General features: G+C 40.0%; 1 protein-coding gene across 1 annotated transcript in view; it reads left to right on the top strand.

The window, feature by feature from the left end:
• The first annotated feature begins 2,441 nt into the window (after positions 1 to 2,441).
• LOC311146609 (E3 ubiquitin-protein ligase rnf213-alpha-like) overlaps positions 2,442 to 25,157 on the top strand; it is a 64,097-nt gene continuing 41,381 nt past the window's right edge. The window contains 19 exon segments of the mRNA XM_084183138.1: positions 2,442 to 2,559; positions 3,033 to 3,147; positions 9,761 to 9,906; positions 10,368 to 11,477; positions 11,570 to 11,760; positions 12,138 to 12,302; positions 12,512 to 12,729; positions 18,185 to 18,477; positions 20,727 to 20,989; positions 21,092 to 21,292; positions 21,471 to 21,654; positions 22,152 to 22,207; positions 22,369 to 22,522; positions 22,896 to 23,003; positions 23,167 to 23,265; positions 23,708 to 23,830; positions 23,984 to 24,167; positions 24,434 to 24,607; positions 24,720 to 24,872. Coding sequence (XP_084039264.1) covers positions 3,048 to 3,147; positions 9,761 to 9,906; positions 10,368 to 11,477; positions 11,570 to 11,760; positions 12,138 to 12,302; positions 12,512 to 12,729; positions 18,185 to 18,477; positions 20,727 to 20,989; positions 21,092 to 21,292; positions 21,471 to 21,654; positions 22,152 to 22,207; positions 22,369 to 22,522; positions 22,896 to 23,003; positions 23,167 to 23,265; positions 23,708 to 23,830; positions 23,984 to 24,167; positions 24,434 to 24,607; positions 24,720 to 24,872 — 3,922 coding nt within the window. The 5' untranslated portion in view covers positions 2,442 to 2,559; positions 3,033 to 3,047.

Below are 25,157 nucleotides of genomic sequence, written 5' to 3'. Positions count from 1 at the left end.
TGTTAACGTTTGCACAATTTAAACCTTATTTCCTATTTGTAATTCTCATTATTTACTGTTTTAAAATATTCTTTGTATTCACAGCCAAAAATGGTACACAGTTAAGCGTAGTATACAGTTATCACCCAGCAAAAATAGTGCACAGTTATCGCCCTCACTCACAATACACAGTCATAATCCTATCATACAGTCAAATATGTCACACAGTCATCAATTACACCCATGTTCCACACACAATCTATTTGGGCACACAGCCTCTTCTATTTTATTCAAAACACTGTGCTGAACCTAGCCGCAACCCTTAGTTACGGACCTTGCCAGTCACCAGTATTATCTAAAATTTCCCGAACCTTAGCCGTATCCTTGTATTTACGGACCTTGCCGGTGTAATTCTTCGAACCTAGTCGTACTGTCGTAGTTACGAACCTTGTCGATAGCAATTACTTAAGCCAATTATTCCCTGTATCTTCGAACCTAGCCGTACCCTCCGCAGTTACGGACCTTGCCGATAGATGTCAGTATTTTCTCCGAACCTAGCCGTACCCTTGTAGTTACGGACCTTGCCGATAGAACAAATACTCTCTGGTACCATGGTTTTTTAAACATCACATTTAGCAAAGGTTTGCATGTCACAATATTGTGCTTGTCTACTCATAATAGTTTCATAATTTAGTTCACTTACATCAGACAGTTGTTTCACAAAATTAATTTGAATAAAGCCAATTTGCAGATTTTCAGTTATTTAACAATAGGCATCTGCTTACCTTTAATTTTGTCCGGACTTTTTGTGAAACACAGTCCAATGAAAGAGATGACCAATGGGCCAGAAAGTATCCAGCGAAGTCCCTTCTACCAGACCGCGTCGGGGTCACCAATTGTCAATGTTGCGTCAATTCAAATCTGGTATCAGGAACAAAAGAGGTCAACACGACTTCTAAGGTATACTAGTTATTTTAATTAATGCAAAAACCTTCAATGGTAAATATGATGTTTCGTATATACGGGTTCTCTGATATGCCTCGCAGGACATTCCAGACAACTAACACATTGCTCCAGAAAACAATACCCAAATACTAGACAGAGGAAGTTTCCCACTTCTCTGCTGGCCAATTAGAGTAAAGACTTGAGCGTGGTTTAAACTTTCTCAGCCAATCCGTTGATGCAGTGGTTGCTCTCATCTCCTCGGCGCCATTTGTTACACACATAATCCAGGCACAAGATTATCATAACAACCTATCATAGTGAGAAGAGCCAGCTCCCTTAGACATCATTCCCATGTCAAAGGAAGACTCATAAATCACAATGAACTATTATAGTCTAGCATTTGAAGACACAATCCTTATCTTCTCTTCACATCAATCACAGCCTTCCAGGTGTCACAGCCTACATTAGCCCAGTCAAGACTGCATTCTTTCTAAGTTAGTCATCCCATTAGTTTAGAAAAATAATAAATCCCCAATAAGGGGTAACCCCTTTTTGAGTGCTTGTCACGTTGTGTGAATTAGGGAATGAGTGTGTTAATTAGGGACTTCCCAGTAAATCGAACATGATTGTGTTCATGTCCTTTTAGAAGTCTGAACAATTCTTCAACCAGTACTACTTGAACTTGCTAACGTTGTTGATAAGTTAGTTAGCTAGCTTGCTTAACATTGACAATATGGTCAAACTAGCGACATTATCCACATTAAGTTTGTAATTGTCAAGCAGACATATCTTTTGGTGAAAATGTCAACGCCCATAACAGTTTCTTGGAGTCCGACTTGGACGGTCGTGAAAGTGAAACTTCCCAGTCGGTCACTCCAAACTACGGATAACTCCGAAAGCACGAACGCCCCATTAATCTGAACGCATATGAGAAATTAAATAATATGCAATTTTGGTCAACTTTAACTGAGGGTTTGTAGACAATGAATGCAACATCGACCATATTGAAACTATCTAAATATTACATTTTAATATTCAATAGAATATTTAAATCAATGAAATATTCAATTTATGCATTACAAATTCAAGTTTATGGAATTTAAATACAATTTCTGTTGGCACTGAAATTACTCCGTATGCGACACCACCCATGCATCAAATGATGGCTGTCAGTAAATCTGTCAAATAAAAATTGGTTAGTGCCTTTTAAAGTAGGCAAAGTCAGTGGTTCCGAAACAGTTCCATTCTGGGGACCACGCAGTCAAAAGCTCTTGACATCTATTAATAGCGGAATGTTTTTAGTATGATATCTTGGCGGTCAATTTTAGCAGTGAATGTAAGAAATTAAAGGCAACCACTAGGCTAGGTAGTGAAAAGTTAAATGACAAACATGATTAGAAGTAGGCCTACAAGCTTATGCCACTTTGTCAAAAAAATAACGCACCGTGTGCGTAATCCATATTTGTACAGGGAAAGTTTCCACCCTTTTCTCAGGAAACGAAAGTACAGTATATCGTGCATTATATCTTCAAACGACTTTCAGTATCAACCAGACGAGTTGACAGCTTGAAGAAGAGTCGACAAAAAGGGAAGACGATGCTTATTGAGTGACTCGAACTAATTACCATGTAAAAGGTGAATGTATATTTTTGTATGTTGTATTTGTCAATATTATTGGGCTTAATATTTCATTGTTTTGTCAAAATTATGTTAAATGGAGTGGCGCAGCAGGTGTTAAAATTACTCGTTGACCATGATCTTACAGGTAAAACTGGTTATCACCGGCACAGCATGACAAAAGCAAAAACAAATCTTGGTTAATGGGACAAGTAAGCTAGTTTGGTCAAGTCCTCTTCTTGATAGAAAAGTGAGAAACTGTTTCTTACAGTTCTGCAGGTAGTTGAAATTAATTCCAAATCACAGTTACCTCAATATTCATTGTAATTCATTTTTGATAGGCTAGAGCGATAGCCTACTTTGAAAAGTCATGAGCCCAACGATAACTTTCGATGAGGCGTTGGCAGATTGAAAGTGAAAGCATACTGATCAGGCTGCTGAATCGTTATATGAATGGTTTGTAATCATGGCGTGTTTATGATCGCAAACAGATCGACTACATCAAGATGAATTGTCCTGAATGTGGGCACCAAGCGGCAGAATCGTCTAAATTCTGCAGTGAATGCGGCTTCAAGTTAACGTTAGCTGCTCAAGTTTGCACCACAGGTAATATATCATTTATCTATATATTTGTTTACTATTTCAAGTATGTGATATATGAATGGCGGCGAATAAAGCTATCATATTTTGATGCTTACACTTAGCCCAAGATGTACTCATAAGGAGCCTACCGTTACTCCTTAAAGTCCAAGGACCTTTTGTTATTTTCGGAGGTAGACTGGATCTGGCAGTTAAAACAACCAAATAGTACCACAGTATGAGTCATAATAACCATTAAACCTAGCGGTCAAACGGGGAAATGGCTCCAATTGTTTTCCACCATTCAATTTTCCCAAGGGGGATTTTAGAAACACCCTAAATAAGGGTTGTGTTTCGTAAAGGTTTACCCTGGTGTGACGTTTTGATAACCGTGTAAATCTCTCTCGGAGAAGGTGATATTTATCAATACATTCGCCTGTATTTACTCCCAACAAATGAAACGCTAATTAGCTGCCAATATGGCTATCATAAAGAACTTCAAATGCCATGATGATCTGGACAAGACTGTCGAATCGAGGTAAAGGTAAGAATCTCTGGATTAACTATCTAATGTTTGCTAAATGTAGTAATGAATAAATTGGCTACATTTCTTTAAATGGACAATTCTGTGAACTGTCTTGGGCAAGTTTTAAATTGACACTACCTGTTAGCAAAGGTGTCAGCTAGAGGTGAGGTGCAGGAGCTTGCAGGGATTTGTAGTCTTGCATAATGTCTACTTTGATGCTAATTAGCATTTTCGAATCTGAAAGTAAATAGAGCCGGATATATTGATAAAAGTCACCTTGTCCGAAAGAGATTTACATAGTTATCAAAACGTCATGCCAGGGTTATCCTACACGAAACATCGCCCTTACTTTAAGTGTTTCCAAAATCCAATATGGGAAAAATGAATGCTCACTGTTTGCATCTGCATTTTTTTCCTACGACAACCGAGAAACTCAGGGCAGGATCAACTAGGTAATTATCGTGTAATGTAATGCACCAACATCCTGGGGTTGAGGATGGACGGAATGAAAGATTTGGGACCAAGGAAATCAGGAAATGTGAACATGTCCAAGTTGTTATGATATTAGAAGTTTGTAGTGTATGACCAGCATTAGGCTATGCATTATAACAGGCTAGACTAACTAGATGTTATGCAACCACACCCTTTTAGTAGGCTCAACCTGGACTCGGGTAGACCTAACATAGTAAAAGTAAATCCGGGAGTTAGTATGATATGTTACGTTTCGTATGGTGTGTATTCATTAATGGATGTCCATCAACCATTTCATATGATATGTTTACGAATTGCAATTCGTACATGTTAAGAATTGCAATTCATGCAATACTTTTACGAATTTTGCAAAACGTATGATATGTTATGAATTCCAATTTGTTGTAGCTAACATTAGCTAGGTGGCTAACGTTAGCTAGGCAAGGGGTTCAGGTTAGGGGTTAAGGTTAGGAGTTGGGTTAGGTTTAGGGGAAGAGTTAGCAAACATGGTAAGTAGTTGCAAAGTAGATAAAAAAGTAGTTGCAAAGTTACTAATTAGCTAAAATGCTAAAGTTGTTCGTGATGAGATTCGAACACGCAACCTTTGGGTTGCTAGACCCTACTAGATTTTGCCTTAATATCCTTCTCCACACCAAACATAACATAACATATATTAATTTGAGTGTCTCAGATTTACTTTTACTATGTTACGTCTAGTCTATGAGACCAGGCTGGTAGGCTAGGTTCATTACTGTTGTGTTTTATTATACTGAACAAAAATATAAAAAGCAACAGGCAACAATTTCAAAGATTTTACTGAGTTATTTGCCCACTGAAGTTGGTTACGACGCCGAACTGCAGTCAGGTCATGACCCTGGTGAGGACGACGAGCACGCAGATGAGCTTCCCTGAGACCGTTTCTGACAGTTTGTGCAGAGATTTTTTTCAGTTGTGCAAACCCACAATTTCATCAGCTGTCCGGGTGGCTGGTCTCAGACGATCCTGCAGGTGAAGAAGCCGGATGTGGAGGTCCTGGGCGGGCGTGGTTACACGTGGCCTGCGGTTTTGAGGCCGGTTGGACGTACTGCCAAATTCTCTAAAACGACGTTGCAGGCGGCTTATGGTAGAGAAATGAACATTAAATTATCTGGCAACAGCTCTGGTGGACATTCCTGCATAAAGCATGCCAATTGCACACTCCCTCAAAACTTGAGACATCTGTAGCATTGTGTTGTGACAAAACTGCACATTTTAGGTTGGCCTTTTATTGTCCCCAGCACAAAGTGCACATGTGTAATGATCATACTGTTTAATCAGCTTCTTGATATGACACACCTGTCAGGTGGATGGATTATCTTGGCAAAGGAGAAATGCTCACTAACAGAGATGTAAACAAATTTGTGCACAACATTTGAGAGAAATAAGCTTCTTGTGCGAATGAAACATTTCTGGATCTTTTCTTTCAGCTCATGAAACATGGGACCAACACTTTACATGTTGCGTTTTATATTTTTGTTCAGAATGTTATTCTATTAAAATACTGAATTTAAATCAACATATAACGTGTGGTCCATACTGCCAGATTAAAAAACATATCAATAAAATAATTTACTAAAATATTTTTTACATTTAATTTTAGAAGTAAATATTACAAACAACAAATGATTGAACACAGTTTGGCCATGGGATCCGTGGAATACATTTAGAGGGTGTAATAAAATACAATGTAATATTATTAATAGACAATTTATGTTTTTAACCCTGGGCATCATGGGCCTGGAAGGCTCACAGCACAGAGTTTCTAAAACCCAGAGGAACAACATCGCGAGACTTCCGGGGACGCTTGTGAAACAGACCGAGCAGACCAGGCCGGGATTTGGGGTTTCAGAAGTAAATGAAGGAAGTGAAATATTCTTCCTTGGTTGTTAATTTTCTAGAATTCTAAAGTCACAACGTAGATTCGAGCCGATGTCTTAAGTAGTTGAACATGGTATTACTCCCAACCTCGTGAAAAGTGACAAACTGACACGTTTTAATTTTAGTCAAAAACTAATTTATATCGAATGCCTTTGATTTGACTGCCTGCACATGCGTAGTGTCTCTGCCACATGACAAAATATATAGAATTGCAGGAAATTAGCTTGAAAACTACATAATTTTCTCTCCGATGCCAAGAGGCGGGGCTTTAAAATGTTATTTCCCAGGGCTCGAGACTTGGTTCATCCGGCCATGCACTGCAGAAGTCATAGTAAAACTCCTTGTAGGCTATTTTCTATCTCACTTGAGTTGTGTTCCTATTATGAGGGGGGTTAATTTGCTATCACAAAAAGGGTCATTTGGACGGGCATTTGATTTCCATGGGCGGTCCCGTTTTTTTTTTTTTTTTCAGGGAGGTGCCAACAGCCTTCTTTATTGAGATGTAAAAAATACAATTTATATAACGGGTGGGGTTGGAATTCAAATTCCCATTGTTATAGAGCATTTCAAACCCGTAATAACATAAGCCTACATATCCGTGGTCATGTTCCACTTGTTGACGTGGCCTGTTGGCGATCAGCAGGCTTCCTCATTTAACTTCCTCGTTTAACTTCCTCATTAACTTCCTCATTGACAGTACATTGATCTCTAACTTCAGCACCATGATATTTGTATCATGCATGGCCTACTGCATGAAATAGCGAAATACAGTAAGATTTCAATGAAGTTCAAATGCTTTTACTAACACTCCTCTTAGCTGTTCATGTTGATATCGCCTTTATAATAGGCTAATGCGCATCTTTGTTCGCATTTGCAGACCAAGGCAATATGAATTCCGACAGTAATTAAATAGATTGGGAAGCATCCAAAATAGAATTGCCTCTATATAACTACCTAGTTATGTAGAGGCAACCTAGTTCACAAAAATAAAATAGAAATAACAACATTTTTACCACATTCTTGCCGGCATAAGCCTTTTGTACCTCCCATGCGCATGCCGGCGCCACCTTTGACGAGTGGGAGTGTGCGATGTGAGGTGGGCATCTGTTTTAATAAATCCATTTGAATATACGCCATCACAAAGAAATTCCGTTATTACTTTGTCCTAAGAAACATTATAATACTAATAAAATGAACTCTGTGGGCGTTGCCACGTTGCCATGATCGCCTAGCAACTGTAGCAGCGGTTTCGGCGAGTGGAGTTTCAGCTGTACTTGTTGCAGCAGTTGATGTATTCTTTTTTTAAACCAATTTCTAATATCCATTTTGTAGCCAGCCAGGCCTACTGATCACTGAGGCTGTTGTGTTTAACTAACGCTCCACCCACTGCTAATTTGAAATGGCGGTAAAAAGAGAGGTGACTTCATGATGCATATGATAGGTCTAAAACCCTGTCAGTCGTAATTACTTGAGCCATATTTAATTTTTAATTTAACAATACAATTATTGTTGAGGTAATTTTAACTTTAAATGGCCTATATCATACATTAAATCAGTGTTGTAGCAAAACGCACAGTTGAAGTCGGAAGTTTACATACACTTAGGTTGGAGTCATTAAAACTCGTTTTTCAACCACTCCACAGATTTCTTGTTAACAAACTATAGTTTTGGCAAGTTGGTTAGGACATCTACTTTGTGCATGACACAAGTATTTTTTGTGCAACAATTGTTTACAGACAGATTATTTCACTTATAATTCACTGTATCACAATTCCAGTGGGTCAGAAGTTTACATACATTAAGTTGACTGTGCCTTTAAACAGCTTGGAAAATTCCAGAAAATTATGTCATGGCTTTAGAAGCTTCTGATAGGCTAATTGACATAATTTGAGTCAATTGGAGGTGTACCTGTGGCTGTATTTCAAGGCCTACCTTCAAACTCAGTGCCTCTTTGCTTGACATCATGGGGGAAAAAAATAAAATAATCTGTAGACCTCCACAAGTCTGGTTCATCCTTGGGAGCAATTTTCAAACGCCTGAAAGTACCACGTTCATCTGTACAAACAATAGTACGCAATTATAAACATCATGGGACACACAGCCGTCATACCGCTCAGGAAGGAGACGCGTTCTGTCTCCTAGAGATGACCGTACTTTGGTGCGAAAAGTGCAAATCAATCCCAGAACAACAGCAAAGGACCTTGTGAAGATGTTGGAGGAAACAGGTACAAAAGTATCTATATCCACAGTAAAACGAGTCCTATATCGACATAACCTGAAAGGCTGCTCAGCAAGGAAGAAGCCACTGCTTCCACCGCCATAAAAAAGCCAGACTACGGTTTGCTACTGCACATGGGGACAAAGATCGTACTTTTTTGAGAAATGTCCTCTGGTCTGATGAAACAAAAATAGAACTGTTTGGCCATAATGACCATCGTTATGTTTGGAGGAAAAAGGAGGACGCTTGCAAGCCGACAAACACCATCCCAACCGTGAAGCACGAGGGTGGCAGCATCATGCTGTGGGGGTGCTTTGCTGCAGGAGGGACTGGTGCACTTCACAAAATAAATGGCATCATGAAGAAGGAAAATTATGTGAATATATTGAAGCAACATCTCAAGACATCAGTCAGGAAGTTAAAGCTTGGTCGCAAATGGGTCTTCCAAATGGACAATGACCCCAAGCATACTTCCAAAGTTGTGGCAAAATGGTTTAAGGACAACAAAGTCAAGGTTTTGGAGTGGCCATCACAAAGCCCTGACCTCAATCCTATAGAAAATGTGTGGGCAGAACTGAAAAAGCGTGTGCGAGCAAGGAGGCCTACAAACCTGACTCAGTTACACCAGCTCTGTCAGGAGGAATGGGCCAAAGTTCACCCAACTTATTGTGAGAAACTTGTGGAAGGCTACCTGAAACGTTTGACCCAAGTTAAACAATTTAAAGGCAATGCTACCAAATACTAATTGAGTGTATGTAAACTTCTGACCCACTGGGAATGTGATGAAAGAAATAAAAGCTGAAAGAAATAATTCTCTCTACTATTATTCTGACATTTCACATTCTTAAAATAAAGTGGTGATCATAACTAACCTAAGACAGGAAATTTGTACTAGGATTAAATGTCAGGAATTGTGAAAAACTGAGTTTAAATGTATTTGGCTAAGGTGTATGTAAACTTCCGACTTCAACTGTATATATTTTTTTCATTCAACCATTTTATTTGAACGGGCCAGGATGTACGGTAGGGCTGGCCACGCCCCCCTAAGGCCCGCCCATAACGCCGGCCCTGAGTTTGAGAACCCCTGCCATACAGTATCCATATCTATGGCCAGGAGTATGCATACGGTTATTGCTATCCGGGATTCTTTGGGACGTCCCTACGCTAAACCTCTACCCTTACCCTAACCTCGTTTTGAAATGACTCACAATGGCTGCCATTAAGTCAGAATATCGCCTTATCCTAACCTTAACCTTTTTTTTTTAATTTCAACTTCAATGGGGTGATGTCAGAGTTGGAAGCCCCAAGGATCCAATTTAGACTGTTCCATATGCATACCCTTGCAGTCGCTTTTCCTGATCACGTGACCTTACCCAGAAAGGCCCTATGTATACAGCGTTGTCCAGGACAAGGAAGCAAATCAGAAAAAGTAATATGTGAAAGGTAGGAGTGGTTGCATGACTATCATGAGGTTGCTGTTGATCTAAATGACTTGCCCTCCATGTCAGATGGGACCACTTCAGAGCACCAAACATCTGTGGTCCGTGAAGCAGAGCCCCAGAAGGAGGATGAACCACTGACATCATCAGGGAACAAGACCGACACACCTCTGAAACACTCCAGTGAAGAACCAGGGGGCAATCTCAAGAAAAAGGTCTCAATATCCACTTGAATACAGTGTATGCGGAGTCAGAGGATTGTTTTACATATTTAAACATTTGGTAACACTTTACTTAAAGCGGACAGTTATAATGTTTTATTTCCTGTTATAAGCACGGATGAGCCTTTATAATGTCTTATTAAACGGCTTATAATATTTTCTCTATGTAACTTGTTTTTAAATGACTCAACGGCTGTCATTAAGTCAGATTATCATTATTATGAGATAAGGCATTTACAGTTTATATATATTTTTTTACAGAACCAGTCACACTTTCACTTTGTGCAGTTAGGATGTGACCAGACGTGGGTTTTACATCAAGGGAACCCAGTGAAATTAGCGTGGAATGGGAATGCTTTAATCTTCAGTGCTAGCAGGGATTATGAATCAGAAATGCTGATCCTTAATGATTGCGATGTGTTAAAAGTCTTCATTTTTGTATACTTTGTTCATAGAATGGAGGCTCTCCCAGCGCTACTGAGCTGAGCACCGACACACGTCAAGAGAAAGAGGAGTTGTCTGGCAGTGAGAGCTCTACTCCTACTCCAGCGGTGGATGGCCCTCCTGTCAACACTGTCACACCGGCTGGCCCACTTCCTGTCAACACTGCCACACCGGCTGGCCCACTTCCTGTCAACACTGCCACACCTGCTGGCCCTCCTGTCAACACTGCCACACCGGCTGGCCCACTTCCTGTCAACACTGCCACACCGGCTGGCCCACTTCCTGTCAACACTGCCACACCGGCTGGCCCACTTCCTGTCAACACTGCCACACCTGCTGGCCCTCTTGTCAACACTGCCACATCTACTTGTACTCCAACCATACCTATAGCCTCTCCAATCCCATCCCCCCACCAGACACTGCCAGAAGACCAGGCCAATGGTCCATCAAAGGTAAATGTAGGCGCACCAATGAATGAGCCAAACCCAAGTCTAACACGACCTAGTCCTACATCAGTCACACAGGAGTTACCTGAGAAGATCGCCTCATCCACACCCGAGACAGCTGATCAGAACACAGGAGGACCTGCCTCAAACCCGACTCAACCAGCCAGTAAACTCTTGGATGAGGATGTCCTGAAGGGGACATCACACGGGTCAAGGGAGACATCAAAAAGCCTTGAAGGTGAAGATAACACAGAGGTTAGAGGTCAGAATGAACTGAAGACCTCTAGTTACCAGGCCGACGAGAATACCACCAATGAGGCAGACCCAAAGAAGTGTGTTGACCAATCCCAAGTGTCCCCTGATGATCAGAGGGGTTCTGACCCAACCGATGGGCCAAACACTAGTCAAGCACAACCTGCTAGTCCTGCTGCCTCAGTAACACAGGAGGTGCCAGAGAAGACATCTGAGAGAAAAGATCAGAACAAAGCAGGACCTGCTTCAGTTCCAAGTCAACCAGTAGGGCAGCTGTCATATAAAGACGTTCTGGTGGGGACCTCTCAGGAGACGGGAGATCTGTCCAGGAGGCATGGGGTTGGAGCCAGTAACCACAGAGACCAGAGCAGCAAAGATGAAGCAAACTTCCGGAACTTTGTTTCTGGATCCCACAAGGCAGAGGTAATAAATATATGTATATTCTGTTATTGTTCAGCATGTGGAATGAACTGCATTTTTTTTTTTGTACTGTAACATTCTTGCACTTTAATTAGGCTGGTGACAAGCCTCAAGAATCAAGACAAGTGGCTTCCAAGGCAAACAAGGAGCCAGAGAAGCTGAGTAATACGGGTGGTGGTGATGCCTCCAAGTCATCTACTATTGACGCCCCACCTGCAGATAAAGATCTGCCTCCGAACCAACGCAATGAAGACCGCTTCCAACATCAGCCACTGCCTCCTCAGTTGTAAGTTCAGTCTTATATTTAAATGTATGTTTCCTGTCACAGTTTAATCTTCACCAACCAGTAGTCCCAATGCCATTTGTAACACATGTTTGCATTTGATGAATTTTTGTCATTTTATGGCTGCTTTGGCCATGGGTAAAGCAACATTGGAAGGGACTAGTGTAACTTTCCTGGACCCAGTGGTGGGAGGGAACAACCATCTAAGACTAGTGTAACTATCCTGGACCCAGTATTTTTTTGGTGCAAGAATATCATAACATTTAACAGCAGAAAAAGTAAATAATGTAAATATAAATTATTTTGAGTGTTGAATGTTATGATCAATTAGATATTGGAAATGTAATGTTTTTCCTCTTGTTACTTGTCTTTTCAAAAAGGCCACCAAGCACACAACAGGTCCATAGAAGTGATGACCTCACCATCTATTTCCATGCCATCATTTCCAAAGACTTCAAACTGAACTTAACTGACCGGATATTCTTAAGATCTGAAAGTCTCTTTGGAACTTGGGACATAAATGGCAAAGAAATGTTTATCACCCGGTATGGTCTTTAATTCAAATAATTGAATTGTGTGTAGAAGGATAATAGTATACCCTGAATATATTACTGTAATTTAAAAAAAATTATCACCTTTATAACTGATAACAATTTCAAGATGGATGTTTAGACTAGTTGTACATTATCTTCATTCAACTTATATCAACATGATATTTAGTCACCGCTGAACATATTTTCTGTTGTTTACACAGAGATTTGGGGAAAGATAGATTCCTTGTTGCAGGACAAGTGGTGATTCCCAACAGGAGTAAGAATGAAATTCGCTCCATACCCTATAAATACTTTGTTTATAGTAAATGGAATGGGAAGCAATATGATCACGGTACATATGAGTACATCTACAAGACAAACTCCGGGTATAATGTCAACAGGTGCCTGTCCATCAGTCAAGATCTTTTGACACATGAAGGTACAGTTGAGTGTCTTATACCAAATACCGCCCTTGCAATTATAACACATTTTGTTGAGATAAGGTTAGACCAGGGATGGGCAACTGGCGGCCTGCGGCCCCTTTTGAAGGCCCTTGGATACATTTCCCCAAAGTAACCCAATATTTTTTTTATTTTTTTTTGGGGGGGGGGGGGTTGGACTCAGTTGGGGTCTCAATTTACTGTTGCGAGTTAGAATAGGAGAATACACAAGGTCCAATTTTGAAATTTGGTTGTGCATCAGCAGTTTTTATCTTATGTCAGTCACTGATAGTCAGTCAATTAGCCCATGTCAGCAAAACATTTTTTCTTGCTAAGTTCATTTAGCGGGCATCTATCTGAACTAGTTATCATGGTCGAATTACCGGCCGGGGGGGGGGGGGGTTGTTAGTTTTGTTAGTCAGTCTCTCTCAGATATCATATTAAAAACTGCAAACAGTTCTCTCCACCCATCGCAAAATGTGTAGAATTGCAGCACACTTGTTTAAAACTGCAACATTTTCTCTACACCCCATAGCAAAATGTGGAGAATTTAACGAAATTAACTCTAAAGCTTAAATTTCAAGAGGTGGGCTACACCCCCATCAAAGTTGCCCATCCCTGGGTTAGACAATGTGTATAGATTTTTTGTTTGTTTTTTTTATAAATAAATAATGTATGCACTCACTAACTGAAAGTCGCTCTGGATAAGAGTGTCTGCTAAATAACTAAAATTTAAATTTAAATGTATTAACAGCGCATCTCTTTTGTTAGCATTCATCGCAAAGCCCATGCTGCGCAATTCAAAAAAGTAAATGTAAAAATTGTAAATGTAGTCTGATAAGATACATTTTATTGTTTGTTTACAAATAGTTATATACACTGCTCAAAAAAATAAAGGGAACACTAAAATAACACATCCTAGATCTGAATGAATGAAATAATCTTATTAAATACTTTTTTATTTACATAGTTGAATGTGCTGACAACAAAATCACACAAAAATTATCAATAGAAATCAAATGTATCAACCCATGGAGGTCTGGATTTGGAGTCACCCTCAAAATTAAAGTGGAAAACCACACTACAGGCTGATCCAACTTTGATGTAATGTCCTTAAAACAAGTCAAAATGAGGCTCAGTAGTGTGTGTGGCCTCCACGTGCCTGTATGACCTCCCTACAACGCCTGGGCATGCTCCTGATGAGGTGGCGGATGGTCTCCTGAGGGATCTCCTCCCAGACCTGGACTAAAGCATCCGCTAACTCCTGGACAGTCTGTGGTGCAATGTGGCGTTGGTGGATGGAGCGAGACATGATGTCCCAGATGTGCTCAATTGGATTCAGGTCTGGGGAACGGGCGGGCCAGTCCATAACATCAATGCCTTCCTCTTGCAGGAACTGCTGACACACTCCAGCCACATGAGGTCTAGCATTGTCTTGCATTAGGAGGAACCCAGGGCCAACCGCACCAGCATATGGTCTCACAAGGGGTCTGAGGATCTCATCTTGGTACCTAATGGCAGTCAGGCTACCTCTGGCGAGCACATGGAGGGCTGTGCGGCCCCCCAAAGAAATGCCACCCCACACCATGACTGACCCACCGCCAAACCGGTCATGCTGGAGGATGTTGCAGGCAGCAGAACGTTCTCCACGGCGTCTCCAGACTCTGTCACGTCTGTCACGTGCTCAGTGTGAACCTGCTTTCATCTGTGAAGAGCACAGTGGCGAATTTGCCAATCTTGGTGTTCTCTGGCAAATGCCAAATGTCCTGCAAGGTGTTGGGCTGTAAGCACAACCCCCACCTGTGGACGTCGGGCCCTCATACCACCCTCATGGAGTCTGTTTCTGACCGTTTGAGCAGACACATGCACATTTGCCTGCTGGAGGTTATTTTGCAGGGCTCTGGCAGTGCTCCTCCTGCTCCTCCTTGCATAAAGGTGGAGGTAGCGGTCCTGCTGCTGGGTTGTTGCCCTCCTACGGCCTCCTCCACGTCTCCTGATGTACTGGCCTGTCTCCTGGTAGCGCCTCCATGCTCTGGACACTACGCTGACAGACACAGCAAACCTTATTGCCACAGCTCACATTGATGTGCCATCCTGGATGAGCTGCACTACCTGAACCACTTGTGTGGGTTGTAGACTCCGTCTCATGCTACCACTAGAGTGAAAGCACCGCCAGCATTCAAAAGTGACCAAAACATCAGCCAGGAAGCATAGGAACTGAGAAGTGGTCTGTGGTCACCACCTGCAAAACCAGTCCTTTATTGGGGGTGTCTTGCTAATTGCCTATAATTTCCACCTGTTGTCTATTCCATTTGCACAACAGCATGTGACATGTATTGTCAATCAGTGTTGCTTCCTAAGTGGACAGTTTGATTTCACAGAAGTGTGATTGACTTGGAGTTACATTGTGTTGTTTAAGTGTTCCCTTAATTTTTTTGAGCAGTGTGTATATATACACATTACCAGTCAAAAGTTTGGACACCTACTCATTCAAGGGTTTTTCTTTATTTTTATTATTTATTAATTGTAGAATAATAGTGAAGACATCAAAACTATGAAATAACACATATGGAATCATGTAGTAGCCAAAAAAGTGTTCAACAAATCACATTTATATTTGAGATTCTTCAGAGTAGCCACCCTTTGCCTTGATGACAGCTTTGCACACTCTTGGCATTCTCTCAACCAGCTTCACCTGGAATGCTTTTCCAACAGTCTTGAAGGTGTTCCCACATATGCTGAGCACTTGTTGGCTGCTTTTCCTTCACTGCGGTCCAACTCATCCCAAACCATCTCAATTGGGTTGAGGCCGAGTGATTGTGGAGGCCATGTCATCTGATGCAGCACTCCATCACTCTCCTTCTTGGTCAAATATCCCTTACACAGCCTGGAGGCTGGGTCATTGTCCTGTTGAAAAACAAATGATAGTCCCACTAAGCCCAAACCAAATGGGATGGCGTTATGCTGCAGAATGCTGTGGTAGCCATGCTGGTTAAGTGTGCCTTGAATTCTAAATAAATCACAGACAGTGTCACCAGCAAAGCACCATCACACCTCCTCCTCCATGCATGCAGAGATCATCCGTTCACCTACTCCGCGTCTCACAAAGACAAAGCAGTTGGAACCAAAAATCTTAAATTTGGACTCATCAGACCAAAGGACAGATTTCCACCGTTCTAATGTCCATTGCTCGTGTTTCTTGGCCCAAGCAAGTCTCTTCTTCTTATTGGTGTCCTTTTAGTAGTGGTTTCTTTGCAGCAATTCGACCATGAATGCCTGATTCACGCAGTCTCCTCTGAACAGTTGATGTTGAGATGTGTCTGTTACTTTAACTCTGTGAAGCATTTATTTGGGCTGCAATTTCTGAGGCTGGCAACTCTAATGAATTTATCCTCTGCAGCAGATGTAACTCTGGGTCTTCCTTTCCTGTGGCGGTCCTCGTGAGAGCCAGTTTCATCATAGCGCTTGATGGTTTTTGCGACTGCACTTGAAGAAACTTCCATAGTCCTTGAAATGTTCTGTATTGACTGACCTTCATGTCTTAAAGTAATGATGGACTGTCATTTCTCTTTGCTTATTTGAGCTGTTCTTGCCATAATATGGACTTGGTCTTTTACCAAATAGAGCTATCTTCTGTATACCACCTTTACCTTGTCACAACACAACTGATTGGCTCAAACGCATTAAGAAGGAAAGAAATTCCACAAATTAACATTTAACATGGCACACCTGTTAATTGAAATGCATTCCAGGGCCCAGATTCGCAAAACACTTCTTATGCAAAAACTTAAGAAGCTTCTTAAGAAAAAAAATAAGAAGTTCATAAGATAGTTAGTACGTGCATTTCCTCAAAAATATCTTAAGATTTAATGATTTTCCTACAAACTTCTCAAATATCTTGTTAGAATCTTCTTTAAATGTTTGTTGCTAGGCAACCGGCAATCATGTTAGCATATTTCCTACTGAGATTACTGTTCTAGAACATGTTCTTGGGTTTAAAATAATAAATACTGAAACTTTCAGATGAAGTTTGTGAGTGAATTAAACATGTCCAGTTGCTTTCATGAGCTTTTTCTCTCACTGCCCTGAGTTTAAGACAAAGGTTTAGCTATCTTGGAATTAAGAACAAATCAAAAAACGTTATTTTCAAGAATCGAATTTCTTCTTAACTTTTTGCTTAAGGAGAAACATCAGAAATACCGCAAGAACATTTCCAATAACCTTTTTGAGGAATAGCAACTTTGCTTAACTTTCTTCATAAGTCTATAGTTAAGGGAAAAAATGGCAGTTAAGAAGAAATTTATTCTTAAAAAGGTTTTGTAAATCTGGGCCCAGGTGACTACCTCATGAAGCTGGTGAGAATGCCAAGAGAGTGTGCAAAGCTGTCATCAAGGCAAAAGGTGGCTATTTGAAGAATATGTTTAACATTTTTCTTGGTTACTACATGATTCCATATGTGTTATTTCAGAGTTTTGATGTCTTCACTATTATTCTACAATGTAGAAAATAGTAAAAATAAAGAAAAACCCTTGAATGAGTAGGTTTGTCCAAATGTTTGACTGGTACTGTGTATAAAATAAAGATTTAAAATACTGATCTATATTGTATGCTCATAGGAATAGGGAAATTATATAATTTTATAGTAATGCAATTGCTCAGAGAAAGATTATGTTGAACAAGTAATACTTTTTCTCTCTCAAAAAGTTAGGGGTCAGAATTATTGACACCCCTAAATATTCTTATAAATGAAGTAGTCAAAGGTTTAGTATTTGATTCCATATTCCTAACATGCAATGACTACGTCAATCCTGTCACTCTGCAAACTTGTTGGATGCATTTGTGGTACATTTTGATTGTTTCAGATTATTTTGTGCCCCCCCCCCCCCCAATTATTCAAGATTAATTCATGATTATCTGTAATCATGGTAGCATCCACATTAATGTAGAAGTGTTCAGAAATATATTACGTTCTTATTTACAATAAAAGTGACTCCAAAATGACACAATACATTATTTACCATTAATTTCTATTGGACACATCATAATCCGAAACACAACCAAAACAAATTGTAAAGGCATCCAACAAGTTTGTAGTCACAAGCTTGATGTAGTCATTGCGTGCCAGGAATATGGGACCAAATACTAAACTTTTGACTAAATGTAATACACTATTCGTGAATTTGTCCAAATACTTATGACACCTTCAAATGGGGGGACTAGATAAAGTATTTGCCCCCTTTCTGGTTTTCTCTATTTTTGCATATTTTTGATACTGAATGTTATCAGATCTTCAACCAAAACCTAATATTAGATCAAGGGAACCTGAGTTTGCAATATAAAATAAAATCAATTATTTTATTTATTTAAATAACAGAGTTATGCAACACACAATTCCCCAAATAGTGTGTATTATAAGATGTATTTTAACAAAACTCTGACATTTTTTCTCTTAAGGGGAATGGCACCAGTATGACGATGTCATATATCCAGAACCAAAACAAGACGTTCTGTCACTTGTTACCAACTGGTTTCAGTGGTGGAATAATGTGAAGAGCAACTTAGTAAAGGGAAGACAGCTGGCTGGAAAGGTGATGTTGGAAGGCATCTTTGATCTTCTGAGAACCTGGACTGAAGTGAATGTGAGGAGTTTCTTTTCCCAGCTCCAGCAATTCTTCACCACATACAGCTATCCCCGTGTCCATGACGGTGTAGAGGCACCATGGGAATTATCGTTTGGAGCAGAACAGGTATATTTAAATTTGACATCTATAGAATGCTGCAATATATGTATAGTGTCTATAGAAAGTCTATACCCCCTTGGACTTTTTTCACATTTTAATGCGTTACAAAGTGGGATTGAAATAGATTTAATTGTAATTTTTTGTTATTGATATAAACAAAATACTTGATAATGTCAAAGTGAAAAGAAGATTTGACAAATTCATAAAAATGTAATAACTACACAGGATCTGGTGTGACCACCGTTTGCCTCATGCAGCGCGACACATCTCCTTCGCATAGAGTTGATCAGGCTGTTGATTGTGGCCTGTGGAATGTTGTCCCACTCCTCTTCAATGGCTGTGCGAAGTTGCTGGATATTTTGGCGGGAACTGGAACACGCTGTCTTAAGGGCTGTTCACACCGGCGGTCACGAGTCATGAAGGTCACGAGTCATGAACGCAGTCAAATTCCATGTGACCGTTTAGTCGCGGTAATTAGGCTTCTTCAAGCTCTGATGCTGCTGATGGTCATTAGTAGCCTACCAAACTTGCTAACTGCCTGGTACTCAGCACTCTATTGTCTCTCTAATCACTTTGACATCAATGCAAATGTTTTCAAAAATCTAATCATACACTTCATGAGAGCACATGAGCTCATGTTGCGCAACATTTTTTATAGGCAATGCAATTGCGAGAGAAAACGGAGTGATGGCCTCTATTAAAAAGAGGAGGATCCCATCAGCTTTCTATAGGCTGGGTCTACTATATTTATTTCTCAACTTTACTAATATTAAGCACATTGCTTCTCTTTACAACAGGAGTATAGCCTACCTGGCTGGCATGAAAATGAACCATGGGAAAAGTGTCCTCCATTCGCTATTTAAGATTACATGTATTTTTTCTCCTGCCCCTGTTTCGAGACAGGTGCATGATAATGTTCCATTCTAAATCAAGACAAATTTCACACGCACACTAGGAGTCAAAAGTTTGTACACACCTACTCATTCAAGGGTTTTACTTTAATTTTTACAATTTTTTACATTATAGAATAATAGTGAAGACATCAAAACTATGAAATAACACATATGGAATCATGTAGTAATCAAGAAAGTGTTAAACAAATCAAAATATATGTTATATTTGAGATTCTTCAAATAGCCACCCTTTGCCTTAATGACAGCTTTGCACCCTCTTGGCATTCCCTCAACCAGCTTCACCTGGAATGCTTTTCCAACAGTCTTGAAGGAGTTCCCACATATGCTGAGCACTTGTTGGCTGCTTTTCCTTCACTGCGGTCCGACTCATCCCAAACCATCTCAATTGGGTTGAGGTCGGGTGATTGTGGAGGCCAGGTTATCTGATGCAGCACTCCATCACTCTCCTTCTTGGTCAAATAGCCCTTACACAGCCTGGAGGTGTGTTGTGTCATTGTCCTGTTGAAAAACAAATGATAGTCCCACTAAGCCCTAATTTCACCATAGAAATCGACCTTTATAATAAAAGCATTACATGCGTAGTCGCATTTGCGGTCACTTTTGAGAATGGTGTTTTCCGCTAATGGAACATTCCCGCTTATAGCCTACTGCCATGTGCACATTGATGCGCTTATAATGTGAAGATATAGCCTAATAGTTTATCAACATTAAACGTTCTGATCTGTTGCATCAGCCTCATTGCGTAAAAACGTTTTTTTTGTTTAAATACTAGTGGTTGTATTAATTTGTGATCTACAGCATCCCACAACTAGAAAAGGTCAACTTGTGTACTACGGGGGATAGTAGATTGACATAGGCTAGTGCTTTTGCTGTTCGTTAGGCCTACTCATCCTGTTGGCTGACGAAAAGTAAATGTGGACAGTTCTTCCAAAATCTACAATATGCACCTCGGAATTGGATAAGGACGCGAGCAGTTGTGTCCCCGAAGTGTCTGTCTTCACTTGTAGCCTGTGAGAAAGACCCGATCACGTGATGGAGAATCACAACAAATTACAATTAAATACATTTTTATCCCACTTTGTATTACAATAAAATGTGAAGAAATCCAAGGAAACCGCCCAGGACTTCAAATCTATAGCTGTCATATTCGTGTGTACAGTCAACAAAATGAAACATGCGTACGCAAACACAAAATATTTTCCACATTGTAAAAGGTAAATCTGTCTTTTTTAAAATGTTTATATGTGAGGTCATATAAAGTAATTCTGTTTCAAATGCGAAGTGATATTAATAAAATGTTGAGTGATATTTTTCATTCATTATTTCTACGTATTCCCTCAGGTGAGAAGCCTCATGAAAGACTTCATGGAGGAAAATCTAGATCCTCAGTCCCAAAAGAGAAGAGAAAAGCATGACGTTTTCCTCTCAGACCCACTGAAAGCAGGAATTATCATCCTGATTGTGTACAACAAGTACAGATTGAAAGAGGACAACAGAGATCAACTCTCTCATCTTTGTCAGCTGCTCTGCCTGCCAAAAAAGTCAAGAGACGATTTCCTTGCATACTGGACAGACTTCACCCGAGGCCTACCCGAGCATATTGGGTATATGTTTGTTGTCTTTTATTCAGTTAAAAGCACGTAACCTTGAAATCCGGAGGTTATTATGAATGTCAAGCTAATATGTGGTTATATGTATATATCTAGTGTTGCAGAGGAAGTTGAGTGGCTTTGCAACTTTGCAAGAGAGGGGAGTGTTGTGAGCTGGATCTTAGTCATCCCTCTCCTGCATCTGCTTAGAGGGGACAGCAAGCCTTTTGAACCCATTCCATCCACCATGGATCCACCGTTGACCACCTGGGCAGGGCTTAAAGGGATCCGAATAAAAGACCCCTACAGAAGCACAAGGTATGAATCCGTGAAAATGTTGAATGAGATTGTTTCCAATTGCTGGAGTTTAAATGGAACTTGAATACAACCGTTTTTGATGAGCTGCATTTTGGAACTTGTATCAGAAAACATTTCCTTCTCACTGTAGAATATGTTTAATATCTTAAAATCTTAATGAGACTGACTCTGAATCCAGGGGCCTGATGAAGGTCATGACAGATCACTCACACCTGGTGGAGGTGGATCATCTGCTTGTGCGCTCCTGGATGTGTCTGCTGGAGTTGGAAGACTTGATGAGCTTTATATCGGTCATCCATGTGGGTGTCTTGGACACACTTCAGCAACTCCAGTTCAGTCTCAAGTCTCACTACAACCATGGGGTATGTGTCCTTTGTTGAAAATGCAGTTATTGCTTGCAACAGTGAGGCAAAAATAATGAGTAGGAAATGTGTTATGCCCTGTGATTGAATTTTGGATGCAGTTCATAACTTTGTGAGTTCATCGTCTGCTTTGATTTGAGAATCGCGGCATATTATATATTATATTATTATGTAATCATATCAAGGTAATACAATGTCAAAGATTTAGTGGTCATATCAAATCAAATCACATTTTATTGGCCACATGCGCCGAATACAACAGGTGCAGACATTACAGTGAAATGCTTACTTACAGCCCTTAACCAACAGTGCATTTATTTTTAACAAAAAAGTAAAAATAAAACAACAACAAAAAAAGTGTTGAGAAAAAAAGAGCAGAAGTAAAATAAAATAACAGTAGGGAGGCTATATGTACATGGGGGGGGGGGGGGGGGGGGGTACCGGTGCAGAGTCAATGTGCGGATACTGTACTTAACAACATTATGTTATTTGCCTAGCAACCAGTGAAAGCCATTTTGTCGTATCTTATTGAAACGACTGGACAACACTTCAGGTAAAGAAATTCTATTTTGACGATGTTATATCTGGAGAAAACATCCAACAATTGAATGTGACATTCCTTAATATATTGTATTAGAAATAATCAGAGCTTCATGCAGGTCCTGTAGTGTTCCTTGACCCTTGACCCCTCAAGTTATTCCTTGTTATTATCAGTGATAACAGATATGGAGAATGTTGCTTGAAAACAGCTGTGAGCGTTCTGGGGACAATCTGTAAGAACACTGCTGATTCAGACCGCTGTGAGCTTCCACTGGACTGCCTGCACCTGGTCAGTCTGATTCAGACCGCTGTGAGCTTCCATCCACAGGTAACCCCTATGTGAATGGAAAGTATTTTGCTTTCTGAATATTTGCCGGTTCTGAATATCTTTTGCTGTTCATTTCCATGTGATTTAAGTATAATAAGTACAATATAGTACAACGTAATGGTTCTGACAGACTAAATCAAATGACATAATGAAGATAGTCCAGGAATTCTCAACTTGTTCATGTTCTGATAGTTTTGTATTGCTTTATTTGAGCACAATTCTTGGTAAAAGTGATTGAATGCAAACACATTTTTAAATGAGGAATGAGAGAAAAATATGAGTGCTATTCTGCATAATTATAATATGATCATTATAGTATAATATTATTACCGTAATAAGAATAACTCAATTTGATCAATGTCTTGGTTCCCAGTCAGCGGAAAACGAAGTTCTGGAGGAGACACTTCGAACAATGAGGGAATGGCGGCGAAAAGCATTCCCAAAGAAACTGGTTTACCATGGGTCCTGTTTTGAGCTTACGGTAGGATTGTTAGGCTTAAAGTCCAAGCAATGGACTGTGCAGTTTTAAATCCTCATCAGAAGAATCAGTCAAAAATGATTTTTTACATAGCATAGCATTTTGTTGTGTTTACAGTGTTTGTTTCACGTTCAGAGAGATTAATCATGAAGGTTATTTTCTCTAGGTCTGGAAAAGGTTGATCTCAGTCACTTTTGGGAATGAAGAACTCACTGAACGATGGAGAAGTACTTTCCTAAATGATTTTGAAGGAAAACTAAAAACGGTATTAATTATGCTTTAAATAAATTGTAAAACATATATTTAAATAAACTTTAAAACATATAATACAATTTAAAAGGGTCAATCCGGGATTGGTACATACATTTTTTGACTTATTATCATACGCTTAGGTGAACTGTCATTCCCCATCAGAACCAAAAAAGAAAAGCTTGTTTGTAAACAAGGTAATTGTAAGCAAACATTGTATAGATTCACAACATAGTTAAAACTATAATTTTGATCTCATTGATGGTCCTTGCATTCATAGCTCTGTCTATGAAGTGGTTATATTTCTCCAGCCCCATACCTCAGCTGTTTACCAGAACACGCGGCGGGGTGGCTGCTTTATAGTTTTCGATTTCCGGATTGCCCCTTAAACTAAAATAATAGCCATTTGTACTACTATGAAAGTAAAAACTGTTGATCATGTGTGTGTCGTCCATCAGGAGAAGCCCATGCATCTGATTGAAATCTACTGTGACAAGATGGAGGAAGTGGGCAAGATAAGTCCCTCTTTGTGTAACTCTCTGGAGAAATGTGCCTTGGAGGCAGTCACCGCCATTTGCCAGGCAAGATTACGTTTTTAATCATACTGTATGAACCTCGAATGCTACAATTCTTTGAAGAGCGTATGACAGTAAATGCTTCATCCTATTTTAAAAAGTTGAACGGTTTCCATGTTGGATTGTGTCTCACCACGTCTTACCACTTTTCATTATCAGGACACATCTAATCTTCGTGAGCTGTTGAAGAAACATGACTTTAGCAAGTTTGAGAAGCTGATGTCTGTGATAGTCCTGAAGTCCTGGCCCAAAACCGACGATGGACGGTACGTCGAGGGCGAGGAGTTAGTGATGAAGCACCTTCTGAGCTGGCCTATGGCCAGAAGCATCTTTCGAGTACAAGGTGCATATATTATACATGCATTGCATTGCAACACATACAAAAAAGAAAATAACACATACCTGCCTTTATTGCATTCAGAGAATTTGCATTCAGCTATTTCCTTTGCATTCAGCTATTTCCTTTGCATTCAGATATTTCCTTTGCATTCAGAGCCTTTGCATTCAGATCCTTTGCATTCAGATCCTTTGCATTCAGATCCTTTGTAAGTAAGGTCATTTTCCCCCCATTTCTTTCTACCCTCAATTGACACGTTTGTCTACTTTCAGGCGCAAATGGAGCAATGATTAACCGGTTGACAGATGAAGCTAAAGAGCGGATGGCCGTGGCAAGCTCTGCGTTCTGTTCTGTCGCAAAGAAATTCATCAACGGGGAAATCCAGATTAAGACTCTCAATCAAGTCCTCCAAAGAAAAACAGAATTCACTGAGCTGCTGAATATAGGTGATTGTTCTGGGCAATAGTCAACAATAAAAAAAATATATAGTTCATATTGTTTCACTCCAGAAGGAAAAAGAACATCTCAAACTGTAGGATGTGTGTTTTTCCACAACAGATGTCCTGTGTGATGATGGTCGTTGTCAGGACGGGAAAGCCATGAAACAATTGCTGAAATGGAGAGAGGAGGAAATGGAGGCTATCACCAATGACAAGGAGATGGTTGAAGGCCTTCTCATATTTTGCCACAAACTGCAGGAACATCTCAAAAGTGAGTTCAATGTTTTTACCACTGTATATATTTCTTAAGAGCTTATGATATTTAAGTATTTGCAAAATTTTCCTCATGCAAAACAGCACTGATATTTTTTGTTGTTGACATTTTAGTCATTTTAGCAGACGCTCTTATCCAGAGCGACTTACAATTAGTGAGTGCATACATTTTTCATACTGGCCCCCCGTGGGAATCGAACCCACAACCCTTGCGTTGCAAGCGCCATGCTCTACCAACTGAGCTACAGGAGGGCCAATATCAGTGGCGTATCACAAGCCCCCC

This window comes from Coregonus lavaretus, assembly GCF_964263955.1.
Source record: "Coregonus lavaretus genome assembly, chromosome: 19".
Lineage (NCBI taxonomy): Eukaryota > Metazoa > Chordata > Actinopteri > Salmoniformes > Salmonidae > Coregonus > Coregonus lavaretus.
This window is presented reverse-complemented; position numbering and strand designations above follow the sequence as displayed.